The sequence below is a fragment of the Crinia signifera genome, chromosome 1 (assembly GCF_055691185.1).
Source record: "Crinia signifera chromosome 1, ASM5569118v1, whole genome shotgun sequence".
Taxonomy (NCBI): Eukaryota; Metazoa; Chordata; class Amphibia; order Anura; family Myobatrachidae; genus Crinia; species Crinia signifera.
Window position 1 is genome coordinate 434,016,676 of NC_139217.1, and position 18,642 is coordinate 434,035,317.

Sequence of the window (18,642 nt, forward strand, 5' to 3'; positions counted from 1 at the left end):
AGGTTGACAGCCGTCATGTGCCGACAGGCGGTATTTCATGCCCTACCATCCGCTAGGGCGTGGAGGGAGAATAGAATAGTGTGCTCGGAGCATGGCGAGTGCTGCGAGCTCTGCGAAGGGACACGGTGGCCTGATACGGTGTCCATGTTGACTCTGTCGACATTCGGCACAAAAGAACATGATAAACCCATGTTGACTGTCGACCTTCCCCATGTTGACCTAATGCTTGTGTTGACCTAACGACCCTGTCGACATAAAGCCATGTCAACATTCAGTGGTCGATCTAATGCATTTCGACCTTCCTGTGGTCGACCCAATGATCCCAACCCTTATTATATATGTAACTCCACAGCTGCTTCCTTGTGCACTTTCTGACAAGCAGGCCCATGATACAATATTTGTCAAACTTTGATTTTTATATAGTTTTTTTAACCCAGTTTTTTTCCTATATAAAGTTAAAATATATAATGCTTTATGAGTTTTTCTTCGTTAGCTTAGTGGACTGCGGAGTAATATTCCAGATTTGGAAGGCTTCCTAAAGTGGAGACAAAAATATCACATAAAACAATGGTGCCCAAACTGTGTGCCTAGGCACCCTGGGGTGCCACTAGGATCTTGCAGGAGGTCCTCAGGTTGGTTGTCCAGGACCAAATCAAGGGGTAGATGTATGAAGCAGTGATAAGAGAAGTGATAAAGTGGCTGGTGCTTTATCACCAGCCAATCAGCTCCTAATTGTCCCTTTTTAAACCCAACCTGTAACTTAACTGTCAGGAGCTGATTGGCCAGTGATCAAGTACCAGGCGTTTTATCACTTCTCCTCCCTTATCACTGCTTCATACATCTACCCCCAAATTATTTATGGTCAAAGTGATAGGCAAAACCAGTGCTAGTGTCATCCAATCTGACAGGTGGACAATCAGAAGCACAATTGTACATGACCCTAAGGATGACAGGTAGGCTTGCGGCCTAGAGGCTCCTGATTGGCCGCTAGGCGCAGCAAGCCGGCTAATATCGCTATTCGGGGGCGGAGCCGCACAGTGTAAACAAAGACACTGTGCGGCTCCTGCTCAGTCCGTCTACGTTCAGGTAGTCGGTTTGTTTTTTTGCCAAGACCCCGGGGAACCTACATGGAAAGAAGAGGACGTGATCTTCGTCAAGTATAAGTAGAATTTCCTTTCACAGGTACCCCTATGGACACCGGACCCCCAGACCAGGAGCGCAGAACTATGGACACCGGACCCAGGGACCTACCTACCAGACCAAGATAGGTAAGTATCAGTATGTATGGGCTTTGGATGAAATAAAGTTTTATTTTCAATGTGTGTCAGTGTGTTTATTTTAATACTGTGGAACTACAAGTGCCAGTGGACCCTTTAATGCCCTGCATGCTGGGACTTGTGGTTCTCCAAGCGGGGGAGGTTTGCTGGGACTCATATTTCCACAGTATTAGACAATAGTTAATTCATTTTTTTTTACACCATTTTATCAGCCCCGTGGCCACCGCTCCAGAGTCACCGGGGACAGCACCAGGCTTCAGCCTGGCCAGGTAAGTCCTGAAGGGAGGGACCCCTTTATTGGGGGGGTCCCCACTTCCCCAGGCCAGGCTGACTGATCGGTAGGGTTAATGCTTTGGCCGGGGGGACTTGTACAAAAAGTCTCCCCCCAGCTGTGGCATTACCCTGCTGGGTGATTGGGCCTGGGGCTGGTTCTTAAAATACGGGGGACCCCTAGTCATTTTGTCCCCCACATTTTGGGAACCAGACACGGCCCTGGAGCCTGGGGCTGGTTTTAAAAAAAATAGCGAAGCCCGACTTCAATTGTTTCCTGATTTTTTTAATACCAGCCCCGGCTCTTTCAGCCTCGTGCTGGTTACGGCCGTGGCGGCGGCACCCCACGCCGCTTTTTTATTTTATTTATTGATTTTTCTATTTTTTTCACACACTGCAGCCTGCACGGATCTGACTGATCCGTGCAGACTGCCTATACGAATTCGTATTAGCGGCCGTATATACAGCCGCTAATAAGAATGAATACGACATCATGGATTACAAAGCAGTCGTATTTGACTGCTTTGTAAATTTCCCTCCGGAACACGAATTTGCATATGGCTGTTTCAGCCATATGCATTCGTATTCATTCGAATAAGAATACAAATACGAAATATCGTATTCGTATTCTTACTAAATTTCCCCCAATCTATAATTTATACCATAATCGTTGGAAAGTACAGAATGTTCTCCCAGTGGCCAAGTTACATCCATCAGAGTGGCTCTGTCCTCCTTAGCAGAGAGTATAAATTAGTATTGCAGGGCCATAAGGGGCAGCTTGGGGGGGGGGGGGGGGGGGATTCAGGCACGCTCGTGCATCTATGTGTTTGAAGCCCAAACTCCTTAATGCTCCCAAGCAGCTCCAAACAATCTGGCATACAATCGTTTGGGTGGGGAGTCGGGGGGGGGGGGGGAGAGAGAGAGACAGGAAGGGTGCCCCTAGAGGTGATGTTCCAGTGGTGGCCCAAACTTCCCTAGCCAAAGCCAGCAGCTATAGGAACATGGGCTGCTGTAGAAGGCAGTGGCTGCTTCTAAGTTCTGTGGTGGCTATTTCTGGGGGGCAGGAAAAACCTGTGATTCCTGCCTCAGGAATGGGTTAATGGACAGAAGTGATTATGATGAAGTGCACCACTGTGGAGAAAACCATATTCATAGTTTATAATTGGGAGAAATTGATTCTCATAACAGGTTTGCAGTGACAATGGGCCACGGTTTCATGTTTTCTGAATTCCAAAAGCTTAGGAAGGACATACCTCCCAACTTCCTGAATGCTGCTAGAGATATCACATCACTAAATTGTACATACTGTACATGTCAAAGAGCTTTGAAAACAATTAATCTGATGAAAGGATGTAATTGCAACACAAATTTGATAACACCTTGTTTAGATACCGCAACACAAGTGTTCCGCTACAGGCCAATCAACGCTCATGCTATTTATCAGTTTGATGTCTCAATGGGATTTATTAAAGTGTCATAAATGAAGACACAGACATGACATGACAGACAGGTTAAATGAAGCCGTAATACTGTAGACCTGTTCAACATATCAGTAAGAAGTGTGTGTTCATGATTATAGGTAATACAAATGGCAAACGGGCTCTTAAACTGTGTCCTTAATATATGTGGGTCAGGTGGAAGGAGGGTTGTGGAGATGCCCAGTTCACTGATTTATTGAGTACATTACAAAGAAGAAGGGCATTGTAGCCTGAAATACTTTTAGGGAAATGTACTAAGAACGGCCGGTCAAAAGAACACCAGGGATAATTTTCGTATTATGTTACATGTATTATGCGTCTGCTCGCCATGCTTCGGGCTCACCACACTATATAAAATTAACTCCACACCGACGTGGATAGTTGGGGTATGAAAAGGTCGACCGGATGCGTCCCGCTGCGCTCGCCACGCTTCGGGAGGAAGCGAACCATTATTGTATGGCATGCGATGCGATGAGATATCGGTTCTAAATGGACCTATAATAATGCCATTTAATGTGCTATACCATTAAATGACATATAATGTCATTTATTTCGCCCTCCCCCCACCCACTATCCATGTCATCCCGAATACACCCTATGACATATAGGGGGAAATTTACTTATATGAAAAACCTAGTTTTTCGTATTAGTATTTTTCCTACGACTGCATACGACTGTTTGAGCTGTATACACAGTCGTGTTCCGGAGGGGAATTTACAAAGCAGTCATATACGACTGCTTTGTAACCCTCCGATGTCGTAGTAATTCGTATTAGCTGGCCATATATATGGCCGCTAATACGAATTTTTCAGGCAGTCTGCACGGATCAGTCAGATCCGTGCAGGCTGCAGAGTGTAAAGAAAAATAGAAAAAATAAATAAATAAAAAAAACGGCGTGGGGTCCCCCCCACAGCTGTAACCAGCACCAGGCTGACAGAGCCGGGGCCGGTAATTAAAAATCAGGGAACCCAACAAATAGGGGTTCCCTGATTTTTAACAACCAGCCCCAGACTCCAGGTCCGGGGCTGGTTCCCAAAATACGGGGGACAAAATGACTAGGGGTCCCCCGTATTTTAAGAACCAGCCCCAGGCCAAACCAGCCAGCAGGGTAATGTCACAGCCGGGGGACACTTATTATATAAGGTCCGGCGGCCAAAACATTAACCCTACCGACCAGTCAGCCTGGCCATGAGCCCTGGGGGAGTGGGGACCCCCCCCCCAATAAAGGGGTCCCCCCATCCAGGACTTACCTGACCAGGCTGAAGCCTGGTGCTGATCCCGGTGACCCTGTGCGGTGGCCACCGGGCTGATTTCAGTGTAAAAAAAATAGCTGAAAAACTATTGCTTAAAACTGTGGAACTATGAGTCCCAGCAAGCCTCCCCCGCAAGCTGGGACTTGGAGAACCACAAGTCCCAGCCTGCGGGGCATTAAAGGGCCCGCTGGCACTTGTAGTTCCACAGTAAAACAAATAGTACAATAAATACACACTGACACAATGAAAATAAAACTTTAATACATCCATTACACACATACTGATACTTAAATATCTTGAGCCCGTAGGTAGCCCTCTGTCCTGGTGTCCGGTGTCCTGTGTCGTCCTCCAGGTCCATGGCGGTGTCCGGTTCCGAAGTAATCCATGGTGGAGCTGTGGAAGGAAATCCTACTCACCTGGTCCTGTGGTGAAGATGTCTTCTCTTGGTCCGCCGTAGTCCAGGTAATCTTCAAGCTGCCGGCGCTCCCCACACTCTCCGCATCGCACTGAGGAGAGATGCAGAGATATTTCATATTCTGCGCCTCTTCTCAGGATGATTCTATTGGCCGCCTAGAGGCCAATCAGGAGCCGACTTTCTTGTATACCTACACCATACTTTCACAATACCTACACCATACAATATCTTTTCAGCCTAGTTAGGTAGCACAACTTTAGCCGTTCATATATGGAAAACCCTGCACATTATATAAGACTGGTAATATTTGCATTAACCAGCACCAAATCACAGATCATGACATTATACGAATAATAATAAAGTTTATTAAAACTCTTATTGGACAGGGGGGTCCCACGTCGTGAGGATTTAATTATCCTTTTTAATTACATGTCAATGTATGTAAGTGTGTATATGTATTGTGTCTTTTATTTCGCTTACATTTTATAAAGTACCAATTAAAAGTTACATTGGTACTTGTTTCCTAGCACGGCCACAATCGCGGCCATCGGGTGTAATTTTTAGTGGCCTGCGACGCGACCGACGCGATGCTCCCGATTTTTCCATTGAAATGCATTGAAAACAGTGAAAATCGCGTCGGTCGGGTCGTATGCGGCAAAAAATGCTTAAATGGTCCACCCGCGATGGCCGCGATTTCCCCATAGGGAACAATGTTAAATGCCTCAATTTACCCGCGATGACCGCGATTTCCCATAGGAAACAATGTTAAATGGGTCAATTTACCCAAATCATCATAGGGAACAATGGTAAATGGGCCAGAAACCCCAAAAAACTCCCCTGAACATTGACATGTCCCCCCAAAAGTATTTCACGCCACCCCGCGATCAACGTGAACCCGAAGCGTGGCGAGCGCAGCGAGCCCGCGAGGGGCGGCGGTACGCGTCCTCCGACCTTTTCATACCCCCACTATCCACGTCGGCGTGGAGTTGAGAATAGAATAGTGTGGCGAGTGCAGCGAGCCACCGAGCCCGAAGCGTGGCGAGCGGACGCGTATACCTTAACAGGTAAACGCGTCCCTTCGCGGGCTTCACAGGTATCCGCGTCCGCTCGCCACGCTTCGGGCGCGGTGGCTCGCTGCGCTCGCCACACTATTCTATTCTCAACTCCACGCCGACGTGGATAGTGGGGGTATGAAAAGGTCGGAGGACGCGTACCGCCGCCGCTCGCCACGCTTCGGGTTCACGTTGATCGCGGGGTGGCGTAAACTACTTTTGGGGGGACATTTCAATGTTCAGGGGTGTTTTTGGGCCATTTACCATTGTTCCTATGATAATTTGGTTAAATTGAGCCATTTCACATTGTTTCCTATGGGAAATCGTGGTCATTGCGGGTAAATTGAGGCATTTAACATTGTTCTCTATGGGGAAATCGCGGGCCCATCGCGCCCGATTTTTTAGTGCATGCGATGGCCGCGATGCCCACGATTTTACACCCGATGACCACGATCATGATCGTTGTGGCCGTGCTAGGAAACAAGTACCGTTACATTTTATGCATTTTTTCTTATGGTGCACCACACAGAGACATTCTCCTGTTGTTTTTTGTCTCTTCAAAAAATTACCATTCCTATCACAGAAAATAGTTGCACACAAATAAATCCAATAATGCAGGCAGCACCGTTATAATCAATATTTGCTAAATTTCCTAAAATATATAGTTAAGAATGTTATCTAGAAATATCTGTCAACAAGCATTTACCCCCATATATGGATCAAGTTCCATGGCGATTAAGTTATAAATTATACATTTACCTTATAATGCACAGGACTATGGTGTATTTTCTAGAGTACATTATTGTTATTGATCTGGTACATCATCATGCATGCCCTACCAGTTTTAACTCTATATATGTATCAAAGGGCCCAAACCATGCACTCTCTTATGTTTAGGTAGCAAATAGAGATAGTACCCCGCACAGGACAAAGAGTTTAGTACACTGTAGTTATAGAACCAACTTAAATGCTATTGAGTCTTAACAAACATAGACAGTATTAAGTGTTGGAGGTGCCCCCAGAAATCAAGTACTCGTATACTTAAACACAGGGAAACAGTGGTCCACAAGTAGAGGGCCACCGTTCACAGAAAGGATTCCTTTTTGGAGGCACACTTTTGAGTAAATGATGATGGTGTTGAATGAATGAATTAAAACGTAACTTTTATTTCCAATTATTCTTTTAAAATAATGCTAGCTCTATGTTTACATATAATGCATAATTTGCCATAGAGAATTAAATGCGTGAAAATAATTTTTTAAGAATTTTGTAAATTTTTTGATGAAAAAACAAAAATGGAAAAACAAAACAGGGGTGGGCCACTCAAAATTAATAACGTATTAACGTATTTTTATCAACATAAAGGCAAATTGCCATGAATTAATATCGATAGGGTGGCCGATAAGTGGTGTTATTCAGTAATCATATGTTGTTAACAAACGATTTAATAGGGTCCAAAATAAGCCCAGCTGATGGTGTGTCCAGCGTCTGTACTACTGGTATGTTTCGTATTGTCAAAAAGTAGTTTTACTAAAAAATATGGTACTTGTGAGTTATCCGGGCGCCCGATTTTTTGATTGTATGCCTTAAGTTAAGGCATACAATCAGATGCGATGCGATGCGATATCGCATCGCATCGCATCGCATCGCATGCGACCATCGGATGCGATGACCCGATTTTTCCATAGGAATCAATGTTAAAATGATTCCTATGGAAAAAGGGGTCCTTTTCATACCCCTACTATCCAAGTGGGCATGGAGTTGGATATAAACCTGTGGCGAGCGTAGCGAGCCACCGAGCCCGAAGCGTGGCGAGCGAAGCGAGCCCCGCGAGGGGACGGTATTCCGTGTCCCCTCGCGGGGCTCGCTACGCTCGCCACGCTTCGGGCTCGGTGGCTCGCTACGCTCGCCACAGGTTTATATCCAACTCCATGCCCACTTGGATAGTAGGGGTATGAAAAGGACCCCTTTTTCCCATTGAATTCCATGTTAAAATGGACTCAGTCCATTTCAACATTGATTCCTATGGAAAAATCGGGTCATCGCATCGCATCGCATCGCATCGCATCCGATGGTCGCATGCGATGCGATGTCCCGATCCGACCCGATTTTGAAATCGGGCGCCCGGATAACTCACAAGTACCAAAAATATATATGAATTAACCAGGTACAGATACTTAATCACAAATAATACCCGTTGGTGGTAAAGGATGGTATTAATACACAAGCATAAATGCTAGCATAAAAAATGTCAGGTATCCTTATGAAGTGGAAAAAGTTAAAGTACAGTGGATTAGATTCAACTCTTTCTGCTGCCCACTGTCTTCACAAATAGGAGCGGACAGAGGGTGAGAGAAGAGGTTGATGCACTGATGGAAAGGGAGCAAATGACAGGAGGACACTAATGTGAGTGGTGTTAGGTCCGCCCTGATGCCTGCGTATTGCAGGGAGGAGATGCGCCACCAGAAAGTCTCTCCTTCATGGAAAATAAGACAAAAAGAAAGAGAAAGAGGGAGAAAAAGAAAAAGAGAGAAAGAGAAAGAGAGAGAAAAAGAGAGAGAGAGAAAGGGAAAGAAAAAAGGGGAGTATATAAAGAGCCAGGCACAATTTTGAATAAATGTGGATACTTAAACTGCGTTATTTAACCACTTGTAAACCAAATCTCCTGCTGCATAAGTCTGCTACTATGTCGACATCACTGTGTGTTCTTGAATACGTAGAAAATATACCAGTGAGACAAAAAGTCCAAACTGATCCCTTGCAGTACAATTTTTTAAGAGGAATTATACAGGACAGTGATGGAAGTTTTAGGTAACATCTATAAAGCCAGGTATGATAGATATGTCGACACACTAATGTGTGTAGTCAGTTTTGTGGCAGACAAACAAAGACCGTACAGCAGGTAGCAATACTAATGGAACCAGGCAGCAAATATCTATAAGATGGAGGTCAAACAATCAATAAGGATAATAATTGTACAGTTTGGACCAAGTGAAAACATGTTATGTGCTAGTAATTGGGAGCTGCAGCGGGTGACAGGGAATATGACTGTACACTCAATAAATGTTTGTGAGAGTAAGAGACGCAGCCCCCAAAGAAATGGCACGATATTAACGAGTGAGACACTTAATTGGCACAAAGCTAAAAGAGATAAAGGAGAGAGAGACAGAACAAAGTGGACAAACAAGAAAAGACAAAAGAAAAGAGACAGTGTTGGTTTGCAGGGATCAATCACATACAACCCGTCTTCCACGAGCGGACGGGAGGTGCTGAGAATGAGGCCGGCACACTGTGGCAGAAAGGTAAGAGGCGGTGTGCGTGGACAGACGCTGTATGCAGTGTTAGGTCCGTCCTGATACCACTGTAGAGCAGGACTAGAGATGCGCTGCCAGCGTGTCCTTCGCACACCAGGGAGGCACAGCAAGGGAAGGAGGATACCTGACAGGTTGACGGGTAACTGGAACAGAGTGAAGCTGTCAGCGTCCCGATGTTCGGGGAGCTGCTGCAGCTAGGTCAGCGGCTACAGAACGCGTTTCACCACGTGGGCTTGATCACCTGCAAGCCTAACGTGGTGTACGCAGCGTCAGGTATAAATGGAGCCGGCTGATTAGTTTAAGTGCTTCAGCCGCGGCTCAGTAATTGGTGTGGTCTGCGGTCTGTATGTAGCGAAGGCGCTTGGTCATTGAAGTGCCCCTCTGTATGTAGCAGGGGGACACAATCATTAATTAATAGCGGAGGCGCTTGTTCATTGAAATGTTCCTCTGAAGTGTAACAGAGGGACAAGATCATTAATTAATAGCGGAGGCGCTTGATCATTGAAATAACCCTCTGTATGTAACAAAGGGACATGATCATTAGGTTGGCATAACAGGAGAGATTCATTGACACATGTGTCAAAAAAAGCGAGGGACTTGTATACAGAGTTTGTATAACTTTAGAGTTAAAAAATGATGAAGACACTTTAAATGAAGTATCTATGAGGTAAAACCACTAATTAGTGGTATAATAGGGTATGCCCCAAAATTATTGTAATATGTAAGGATAGTAGAGTTGAGTTGGATAAAATTGGATAAATTGGGATAAGGACTATATGAAAATGAACAAAAAATTCACAAAAATTTTTTTTTTACAAAAAGTTTCTATATATACAAAAAAGTATGCAAAAAATGTGCAAAAAAAATTCTACAAAAAATTAATTTCTAGAAATATATGTAAATAATTTATGGAAATGATTATTCAAAATTATTAGATTAATTTAATATAAAAGTGTATTGTGTAAAAGTATGTGGATAAATAAGTACATGTAGATATAAATATAATCATAAGAGTTATATGTATATATAAGAAACCTTATCAACTATATATCCATCCTTAATAGCCCATCACTTACCCATTACATTTCTTCACACATCTCACTTTATAACCCACACTCACTGAATATGATTCAATACTTCGCAATCACCACCCGAACAAATATATTTTTATCAATATTAGTCATATCTAATTAATATCACGTTGCACAATCAACATTCCTTGGCATGATAAACATCATGCTTTTTTGATTATTAACCCCCAGCACAACTCATGCACGCACATATATCTATAGAACAGCTGCTCTAGACATATGTATCTATATGTAATCTGTTTATCTATGTATTTTTACATTTTTCATGTTCACATATATATACAAAACCTTTCTTATATATACATATAACTCTTATGATTATATTTATATCTACATGTACTTATTTATCCACATACTTTTACACAATACACTTTTATATTAAATTAATCTAATAATTTTGAATAATCATTTCCATAAATTATTTACATATATTTCTAGAAATTAATTTTTTGTATAATTTTTTTTGCACATTTTTCTGCATACTTTTTTGTATATATATATATATATATATATATATATATATATATATATATATATATATATATATATATATTTTTGTAAAAAAAAAATTTGTGAATTTTTTGTTCATTTTCATATAGTCCTTATCCCAATTTATCCAATTTTATCCAACTCAACTCTACTATCCTTACATATTACAATAATTTTGGGGCATACCCTATTATACCACTAATTAGTGGTTTTACCTCATAGATACTCCATTTAAAGTGTCTTCATCATTTTTTTACTCTAAAGTTATACAAACTCTGTATACAAGTCCCTCGCTTTTTTTGACACATGTGTCAATGAATCTCTCCTGTTATGCCAACCTAATGATCATGTCCCTTTGTTACATACAGAGGGTTATTTCAATGATCAAGCACCTCTGCTATTAATTAATGATCTTGTCCCTCTGTTACACTTCAGAGGAACATTTCAATGAACAAGCGCCTCCGCTATTAATTAATGATTGTGTCCCCCTGCTACATACAGAGGGGCACTTCAATGATCAAGCGCCTTTGCTACATACAGACCGCAGATCACACCAATTACTGAGCCGCGGCTGAAGCATTTAAACTAATCAGCCGGCTCCATTTATACCTGACGCTGCGTACACCACGTTAGGCTTGCAGGTGATCAAGCCCACGTGGTGAAACGCGTTCTGTAGCCGCTGACCTAGCTGCAGCAGCTCCCCGAACATCGGGACGCTGACAGCTTCACTCTGTTCCAGTTACCCGTCAACCTGTCAGGTATCCTCCTTCCCTTGCTGTGCCTCCCTGGTGTGCGAAGGACACGCTGGCAGCGCATCTCTGGTCCTGCTCTACAGTGGTATCAGGACGGACCTAACACTGCATACAGCGTCTGTCCACGCACACCGCCTCTTACCTTTCTGCCACAGTGTGCCGGCCTCATTCTCAGCACCTCCTGTCCGCTCGTGGAAGACGGGTTGTATGTGATTGATCCCTGCAAACCAACACTGTCTCTTTTCTTTTGTCTTTTCTTGTTTGTCCACTTTGTTCTGTCTCTCTCTCTCTCTCTCTCCTTTATCTCTTTTAGCTTTGTGCCAATTAAGTGTCTCACTCGTTAATATCGTGCCATTTCTTTGGGGGCTGCGTCTCTTACTCTCACAAACATTTATTGAGTGTACAGTCATATTCCCTGTCACCCGCTGCAGCTCCCAATTACTAGCACATAACATGTTTTCACTTGGTCCAAACTGTACAATTATTATCCTTATTGATTGTTTGACCTCCATCTTATAGATATTTGCTGCCTGGTTCCATTAGTATTGCTACCTGCTGTACGGTCTTTGTTTGTCTGCCACAAAACTGACTACACACATTAGTGTGTCGACATATCTATCATACCTGGCTTTATAGATGTTACCTAAAACTTCCATCACTGTCCTGTACAATTCCTCTTAAAAAATTGTACTGCAAGGGATCAGTTTGGACTTTTTGTCTCACTGGTATATTTTCTACGTATTCAAGAACACACACAGTGATGTCGACATAGTAGCAGACTTATGCAGCAGGAGATTTGGTTTACAAGTGGTTAAATAACGCAGATTAAGTATCCACATTTATTCAAAATTGTGCCTGGCTCTTTATATACTCCCCTTTTTTCTTTCCCTTTCTCTCTCTCTTTCTCTTTCTCTCTTTTTCTTTTTCTCCCTCTTTCTCTTTCTTTTTGCCTTATTTTCCATGAAGGAGAGACTTTCTGGTGGCGCATCTCCTCCCTGCAATACACAGGCATCAGGGCGGACCTAACACCACTCACATTAGTGTCCTCCTGTCATTTGCTCCCTTTCCATCAGTGCATCAACCTCTTCTCTCACCCTCTGTCCGCTCCTATTTGTGAAGACAGTGGGCAGCAGAAAGAGTTGAATCTAATCCACTGTACTTCAACTTTTTCCACCTCATAAGGATACCTGACATTTTTTATGCTAGCATTTATGCTTGTGTATTAATACCATCCTTTAGCACCAACGGGTATTATTTGTGATTAAGTATCTGTACCTGGTTAATTCATATATACTCTCTTATGTTTAGCCAAGACTCTGTGGAGGTTGGCCACACCTCCTCTGGAGGCTGGCCACACTCTGAAACACATGGGCCTTTACCTGCATTTCCCGGTGGGCCCCAGTCTGGTACTGCACAGTGTTGCATCACAGAGTCTGCTGTTGTGTGCTGAGGGACCAGATCACTAGTTCACGATTGTTATTTATTCACAGTTTCTTAAATAGCGCAGCATATTCTGTTGCACTTTACAATTGAAGCTCCTCCTGCTAATCTCTACATCTGTGACTTTGGTGGCATCAGATTTCAACCAATGTATGTATCAATGTATGTTTTATTCACGAGGCAATGAATTAATGTATGTTTTATTTATTTCCTATGGGCACAATTAAGATGTGTTTGTTCCCTGGTGTGTCTAATGTGTGTGATTTTTTTTCCTGTACTGGACACATTTTTTTTTTTTTTTTTTTTTTGTGGTGGACCCTTCCAACACTGGTCATGTTCCCACATCACTCACTAATCACACTTTCACAGCGCTGGTCAAATCCACGACATTATGATATCATTGTGATGTTGGAAGACAAATAATAAATCCATAGATAGGAGAATTTGCTATGTCTCATTAACACTCATTTCCTGGCAGCCGGCAGTAATACTTTTGACGTGTTAAGTGTTTATTCGCAAAAGCTCTAGTCTTGTGATCCAGACTCACCGGGTCTTCTGTTCCTTAGCGGAAAATCACAAAAGCATCTAAGACTGAAAAGAGGTGTTGTCCAAAGCAACCAATCAGATACTGTTTCTCATTTTTTAGGATGCAATAGAGAAATGAGAGACAAAATCTGATTGATTATTTTGGGCAACACCGCTTTTAATTTTTAGAAGCTTTAGTAAATGAACCCCATGTTTCTAAAGCCCGGTACACACATGCTGAGCAATGCACTTAAGCAGGATCGCTCAGCAAACCCGGCGGTACACCTGCGACGCACACCGTGATGTGCGCTGAGCGATCTGTGCAGCGCGGGGCTTTGCCTATTGTTCATAGCATCACGCATACCCGTCACCCAGGACTCTACACACGAAGCGATCCGCGATCCATTTCTAAGCGTTCTAGTCTCATCCCTTAGAAATGGGGCTGATATCGCCCTGTGTGTATGACCCATAACATCTCAGGATACAATGATTTGCTCCTGACACTTCTTTAGCCCCATAAACACTAAATGACAGGGACTGCGGCTGATATAACTAACAATATCGGTCCAGGGTCTCGATACTGCGTGTACACAATGAATGATACTGGGCGCTGATGACATTTGGTGACATCACCAGGACCTGCTGAACAGGCAGATCATTTGGCTATATAGCTAAAAGGACCTGCATGTTCAGAAGACATCAATTGTCATTAACGATGCAATGTAGCATGCATCAGTATCGATATTGTGTACATACGAGATGATATTGTGAACAATATCACTCAGAAGCACCTTTTGGAATGATATTGTTCCCAAAATCCTCTAGTATGTATGAGGTTTTGTCTTGCTGACAATCAGTTATCATTAGAACGGTTCTATAGTATGGTGTACTCAAGGCCGGTGCCACCACTAGGCCGCTCCCCCCCCCCCGGGAAATGACGTGGCGGTCGCATCACCGGACACCCCCTGCCAACCAACCCTCCGCTCACCTCGGAACGCCGCAATCACCCTTACACCCCCCCCCCCCTGTACAGCGGGGGTTGGGGGAGCGGCTGAGCACTGGAACGTTCCCCTCCCGCCTGGGGCGCTCCGGTGCCTTACACCGGCACTGGATGTACTGTAGTCTGGTATGACATGAAATTATCTGATATGTATCTGCCATCAGGGCTGGAATCTCTGCAGTGCAGTCAAATGAGTGCCAAACTATCAAGCCTGACAATGTCAGCCACCTATCCTCATGGACCAGCTTTGACCCAATAGACCTTGTCTTAAATTTTTTTAATTATTTATTTATTTATCGCTATCAGTGCCACTGCCATGTGGTGTCCCACAAGGTTCTATATTATCCCCCATGTTTTTTGCAATGTACATGCTGCCACTGGGTTAGGCGTCATGACCTTGTCTACCACTGCTATGCACCTTTTCTCCAGTCACTGAAAACCCAATAACAACCCTAAATGGCTGTCTAGCTGAGCTCCAGGAGTGGATGAGTGCCAGTTGGCTGAGATTGAATCCTGATAAAACAGAAGTCCTCATGATAGGGCCTCAACATCAAAGGACAAGACTCCAGCACAGCCACCCAACTGGACTGACACTTGGCGGTACAGAATTACAAAACTCTGATCATGTGCACTTGTTGTGACACACGATGGTGACTTGACACATATACATCAGATATCAGCCACAATAAAATCCTCATTCTTTCATCTGTGGAACATAGCCCTCTACCTTGGTCTCCCAGCAAAAGTTCTGCACCAATTAAAGCTGGTACAAAACACAGCTGCCAGGCTGTTAACCAACCAGCCCCGTTCTAGCCACACAAATCCTACAGTATTCTCTACTCCCTTTACTGGCTGCCCATAAAATGGCGAATCATTTTCAATATCAACTTACTGAGTTTCAAAGCCCTACATGACCAAGGCCCGAAGTACATGAAGTACATGAAGTAGCTTCTGATTCCATACTGTTCTACCCGATTACTGCGATCTGCAGATGAGGGACTTTAGCAGTACCTAGGATCTCCCATAATTCATCTGGGGGTCGAGCTTTTAGCCATGCGGCTCTAACTTCATGGAACTCTTTTCCCCGCAAAGAATGCTTCAAAAACAGACTCAAAACTTTCCTGTTTACTCAAGCATTTCCTTCATTCCCTTAAGTATTGTTTATGAAAAGCTTTTCTGTACTTCATTGTTTCTTTACTGTATTACATTCATTCTATCTGTTAAGCAAATTGAGTCCTATTGGTGAAAGATTGCTATATAAATAAAATTATTATTATTATTTTTAAAAAAGCTTTATTTTAAATCAACTCATTAGGGTAAATTTACTAAAGATGGGAGTTCTATTAAAGATGGGATCAGATTCTATTATCTTCTAGAAGGTGCTCAATAAAAGATTGGTTGCTATAGGCAACATTCTATCTTCAATAGATCAATTTACCCTATAGTTCGTTTCTACTCAGTGCTTCTATACACGAAAGACCCATCTCACGTACGCAATTGCCATCTGCACAGCCTAGATAGTTAACGTTTCCTGTCAAAACACAGCAATCTTTTCTCACCGGTGTTATTAAATGCGTTAATGGCTCCTTCTTTTCTCACACGTCTAGATTACCTCAGAGAAAAACCTTGAAAGGTTGGATTGGAAAAGTCTTGTATTTCTGTAATTTTCTGTTGGGAGTAATATAGTGGCTCTCAAACTCGGTCCTTAGGACCCCACATAGTTCACGTTTTCCAGGTCATCCGGCAGGTGCACTCATTACTGACTGACACAGGTGGAGCTAATTATTTCACTCGATTCTGTGAGGAGACCTGCAAAACATGGGGTGTGGTATAACACCCCGAAAGTCGGGATTCTGACAGTCATTAGGCCGATGTCGGAATCCCAACTGCGGGGACTTAGACAGCGGGGGGGGGGGGAGCGCATGAAGCCCCTTGTGGGCTCGCCATGCTACGGACACAGCGGCTCGCTACACTCGCCACCTGTTTTATTCTCCCTCTACGGGGGTCATAGCCGCTCCCCGTGTGTCAAGTTTTTAGCAGTCGGGATTCCGACTGTCGGAATCCCGACTGCCAGTGAGTCCTCCGGCACCCAAAACATGCACTGTGTGGGGTCCTGAGGACCAACTATGAGAACCTGTGGAATAATCCATGTAAATGTACTAAAATGGGAGTTCTTTTGAAGATGGGATCCGATTCTATCTATTATCTTCTATCTAATACTCCATGTAACCTCAAAAAAAGTGTTTTAATCATCAGACATACAATAAAACCCTCTATTATACTATAAGATGAAACACGGTAAACAGACACATTCACACTATAGTAAGCAACAACTTTGAAAAGTAACACGGAAAACCTAGAATCTTCTTTTTCCAAGTGAAGGTCTTGTCTTTATAACTATATTGGGCCAGATGGACTAAGCTTCAAAAAGTGATCAAATGGAGAGTGATAAACAACCAACCAATCAGCTCCTGCCTGACATTTTTCAAACCCAGCTTGTGACACAGCAGTTACAATCTGATTGGCTGTGATTTATCACTCTCTATTTTATCACTATTTGAAGCTTAGTGCATCTGGCCCATTGTCTTTTTTTATATTAAAAAGATGGTATTTAATAATAAATGAATATAACATTAGACATACAACACCGGGATATATTAAGAACAAAATATAAAGTGACTGTACTGTAGCTCAGGTATTTTGTAAAAGATTGTATAGTCACCGTTAGGTCATTTGACCTATCGGAATTAAAGGTGTCCGTTCCTATTGATGCCTCATTGGTATGTCAGTTTCGTTGGGAGCAGAAAAAGGTGTTTATCCTGTGGCTTTTATGGAGGATGCAGCCTCCTTTGCTTGTTTTAGCCTGGGTTGTATACGGCACTCTCCCGTGGAAGTAGGTGGAGGTCTCAACCGGGTCATCACCCAGGAGAACCTAAAGTTGAAATGTAGAGGCTGGTCCGGACACTTTGGTGAGGATGGATGGCTGAATAGCTGAGCTTGTATCTCAAAGTCACTGCTAGGTTCTCCGACGCATTTCGTTGCACAGCAACTTGATCAAGTTATTCAGTCATCCTGTAGGTATGTGCTGCTGCTGAGGTGGGGTGACACTCCCCCCTCGATTTTATAGTGAGTTTTCGCCACCTAAACGTTTTAGGGGCGTGTCCTAATTGCGGAGGTGGCCACGCCTCCTGCAATTAGGCCACGCACAAACATTTTTTTACCAGGGCCCGGCATTCCTCTCGGCTGCCCTACACATGTCAATGCCAGTGTCCCTGTCTTCGGAAGCAACTCTTCTGGCCCTGACTTCTCCGTTGCGATGGACATTCCGAGCAACCATACGACTGCTCCCACAGTGCGAACGATGTTCCTGCTAAGTGACAGATTCTGTGTCTATGGTCTGAGAAGTTTCCGATGGGCATCTCTATGGTGGCTGCTGCAGCACTAATGGGGCCTACACATGTAGAGATTTTGCTGAGCGATGTTAGATCACTCAGATCGCTCAGCAAGATCGTTCAGCACACAGTGATGAACAGTGCTGTGTGCTGAGCGGTGAGTCAGGGCTAGTGTTCTCCATTGAGAACACTGGCCCTGTCCGGTGATCTACTGTACCTAGATTTATCCAGCATGCTGGATCTTAATCCCCAGGCGACAGCGATGCGGGGCTATCGCTATGGCCCCTACACATGGAGCAATGTAGGGTCATTTGCTAAGCAATCTATGTCATATTGCTTGGAAAATGCCCTGAAATTGCCCCGTATGTAGGCCCCAAAACATAGCTTCTCAGATCCACTGCTGACGCAGGTGCAGTACCCATCTCATTTGTGTCCACCTCTGAATCTATATTTTTGTCTCAGGCTGAACCATGTGGGGGCTATAAATGCTCTAACCTGCAAATGTTATCTTGTTACAGGCTACACTTTGTCAGGAAACCAACCTGTGTTGCTTCCACCCCTGCAGAGAGACTTTCACACCTTAATAACTCCCAGAGGGTTTTCAAAGTAAATAAACCTTTGGAAGGGGAAGAAAATAACCTCTCGGACATTTACAATCCAGAGCCTACTGTAGGTTACCAGAATAAATTCATTAATAAATTCATCAAATGTACAATATGATTGAATATATTATTAATTAATTATGAATCATATATTATCTACTTATTTATTTGGACCCAATGAGAAAAATAATATTATTTTTAAACAGTGTCCAATATTATCAGTATTGCAGCTATTGATTTATTAATAATTTAATGTCACTGATTCAGGCATCTTTTTTTATTTTAGTACCAT

General features: G+C 43.3%; 1 protein-coding gene across 3 annotated transcripts in view; it reads right to left on the reverse strand.

Annotated features, from left to right (window-relative positions):
- Positions 1–18,642, reverse strand: part of SHISAL2B (shisa like 2B) — a 57,701-nt gene that overhangs the window by 17,484 nt on the left and 21,575 nt on the right. For 2 of the 3 annotated variants that reach the window (XM_083153079.1, XM_083153059.1), the window contains exon 3: positions 4,695–4,784. The exons of the other annotated variant lie outside the window; for it this stretch is intronic. In XM_083153079.1, coding sequence (XP_083009205.1) covers positions 4,695–4,784 — 90 coding nt within the window. The remainder of the gene's footprint in view (positions 1–4,694; positions 4,785–18,642) is intronic. 3 annotated transcript variants of the gene reach the window in all.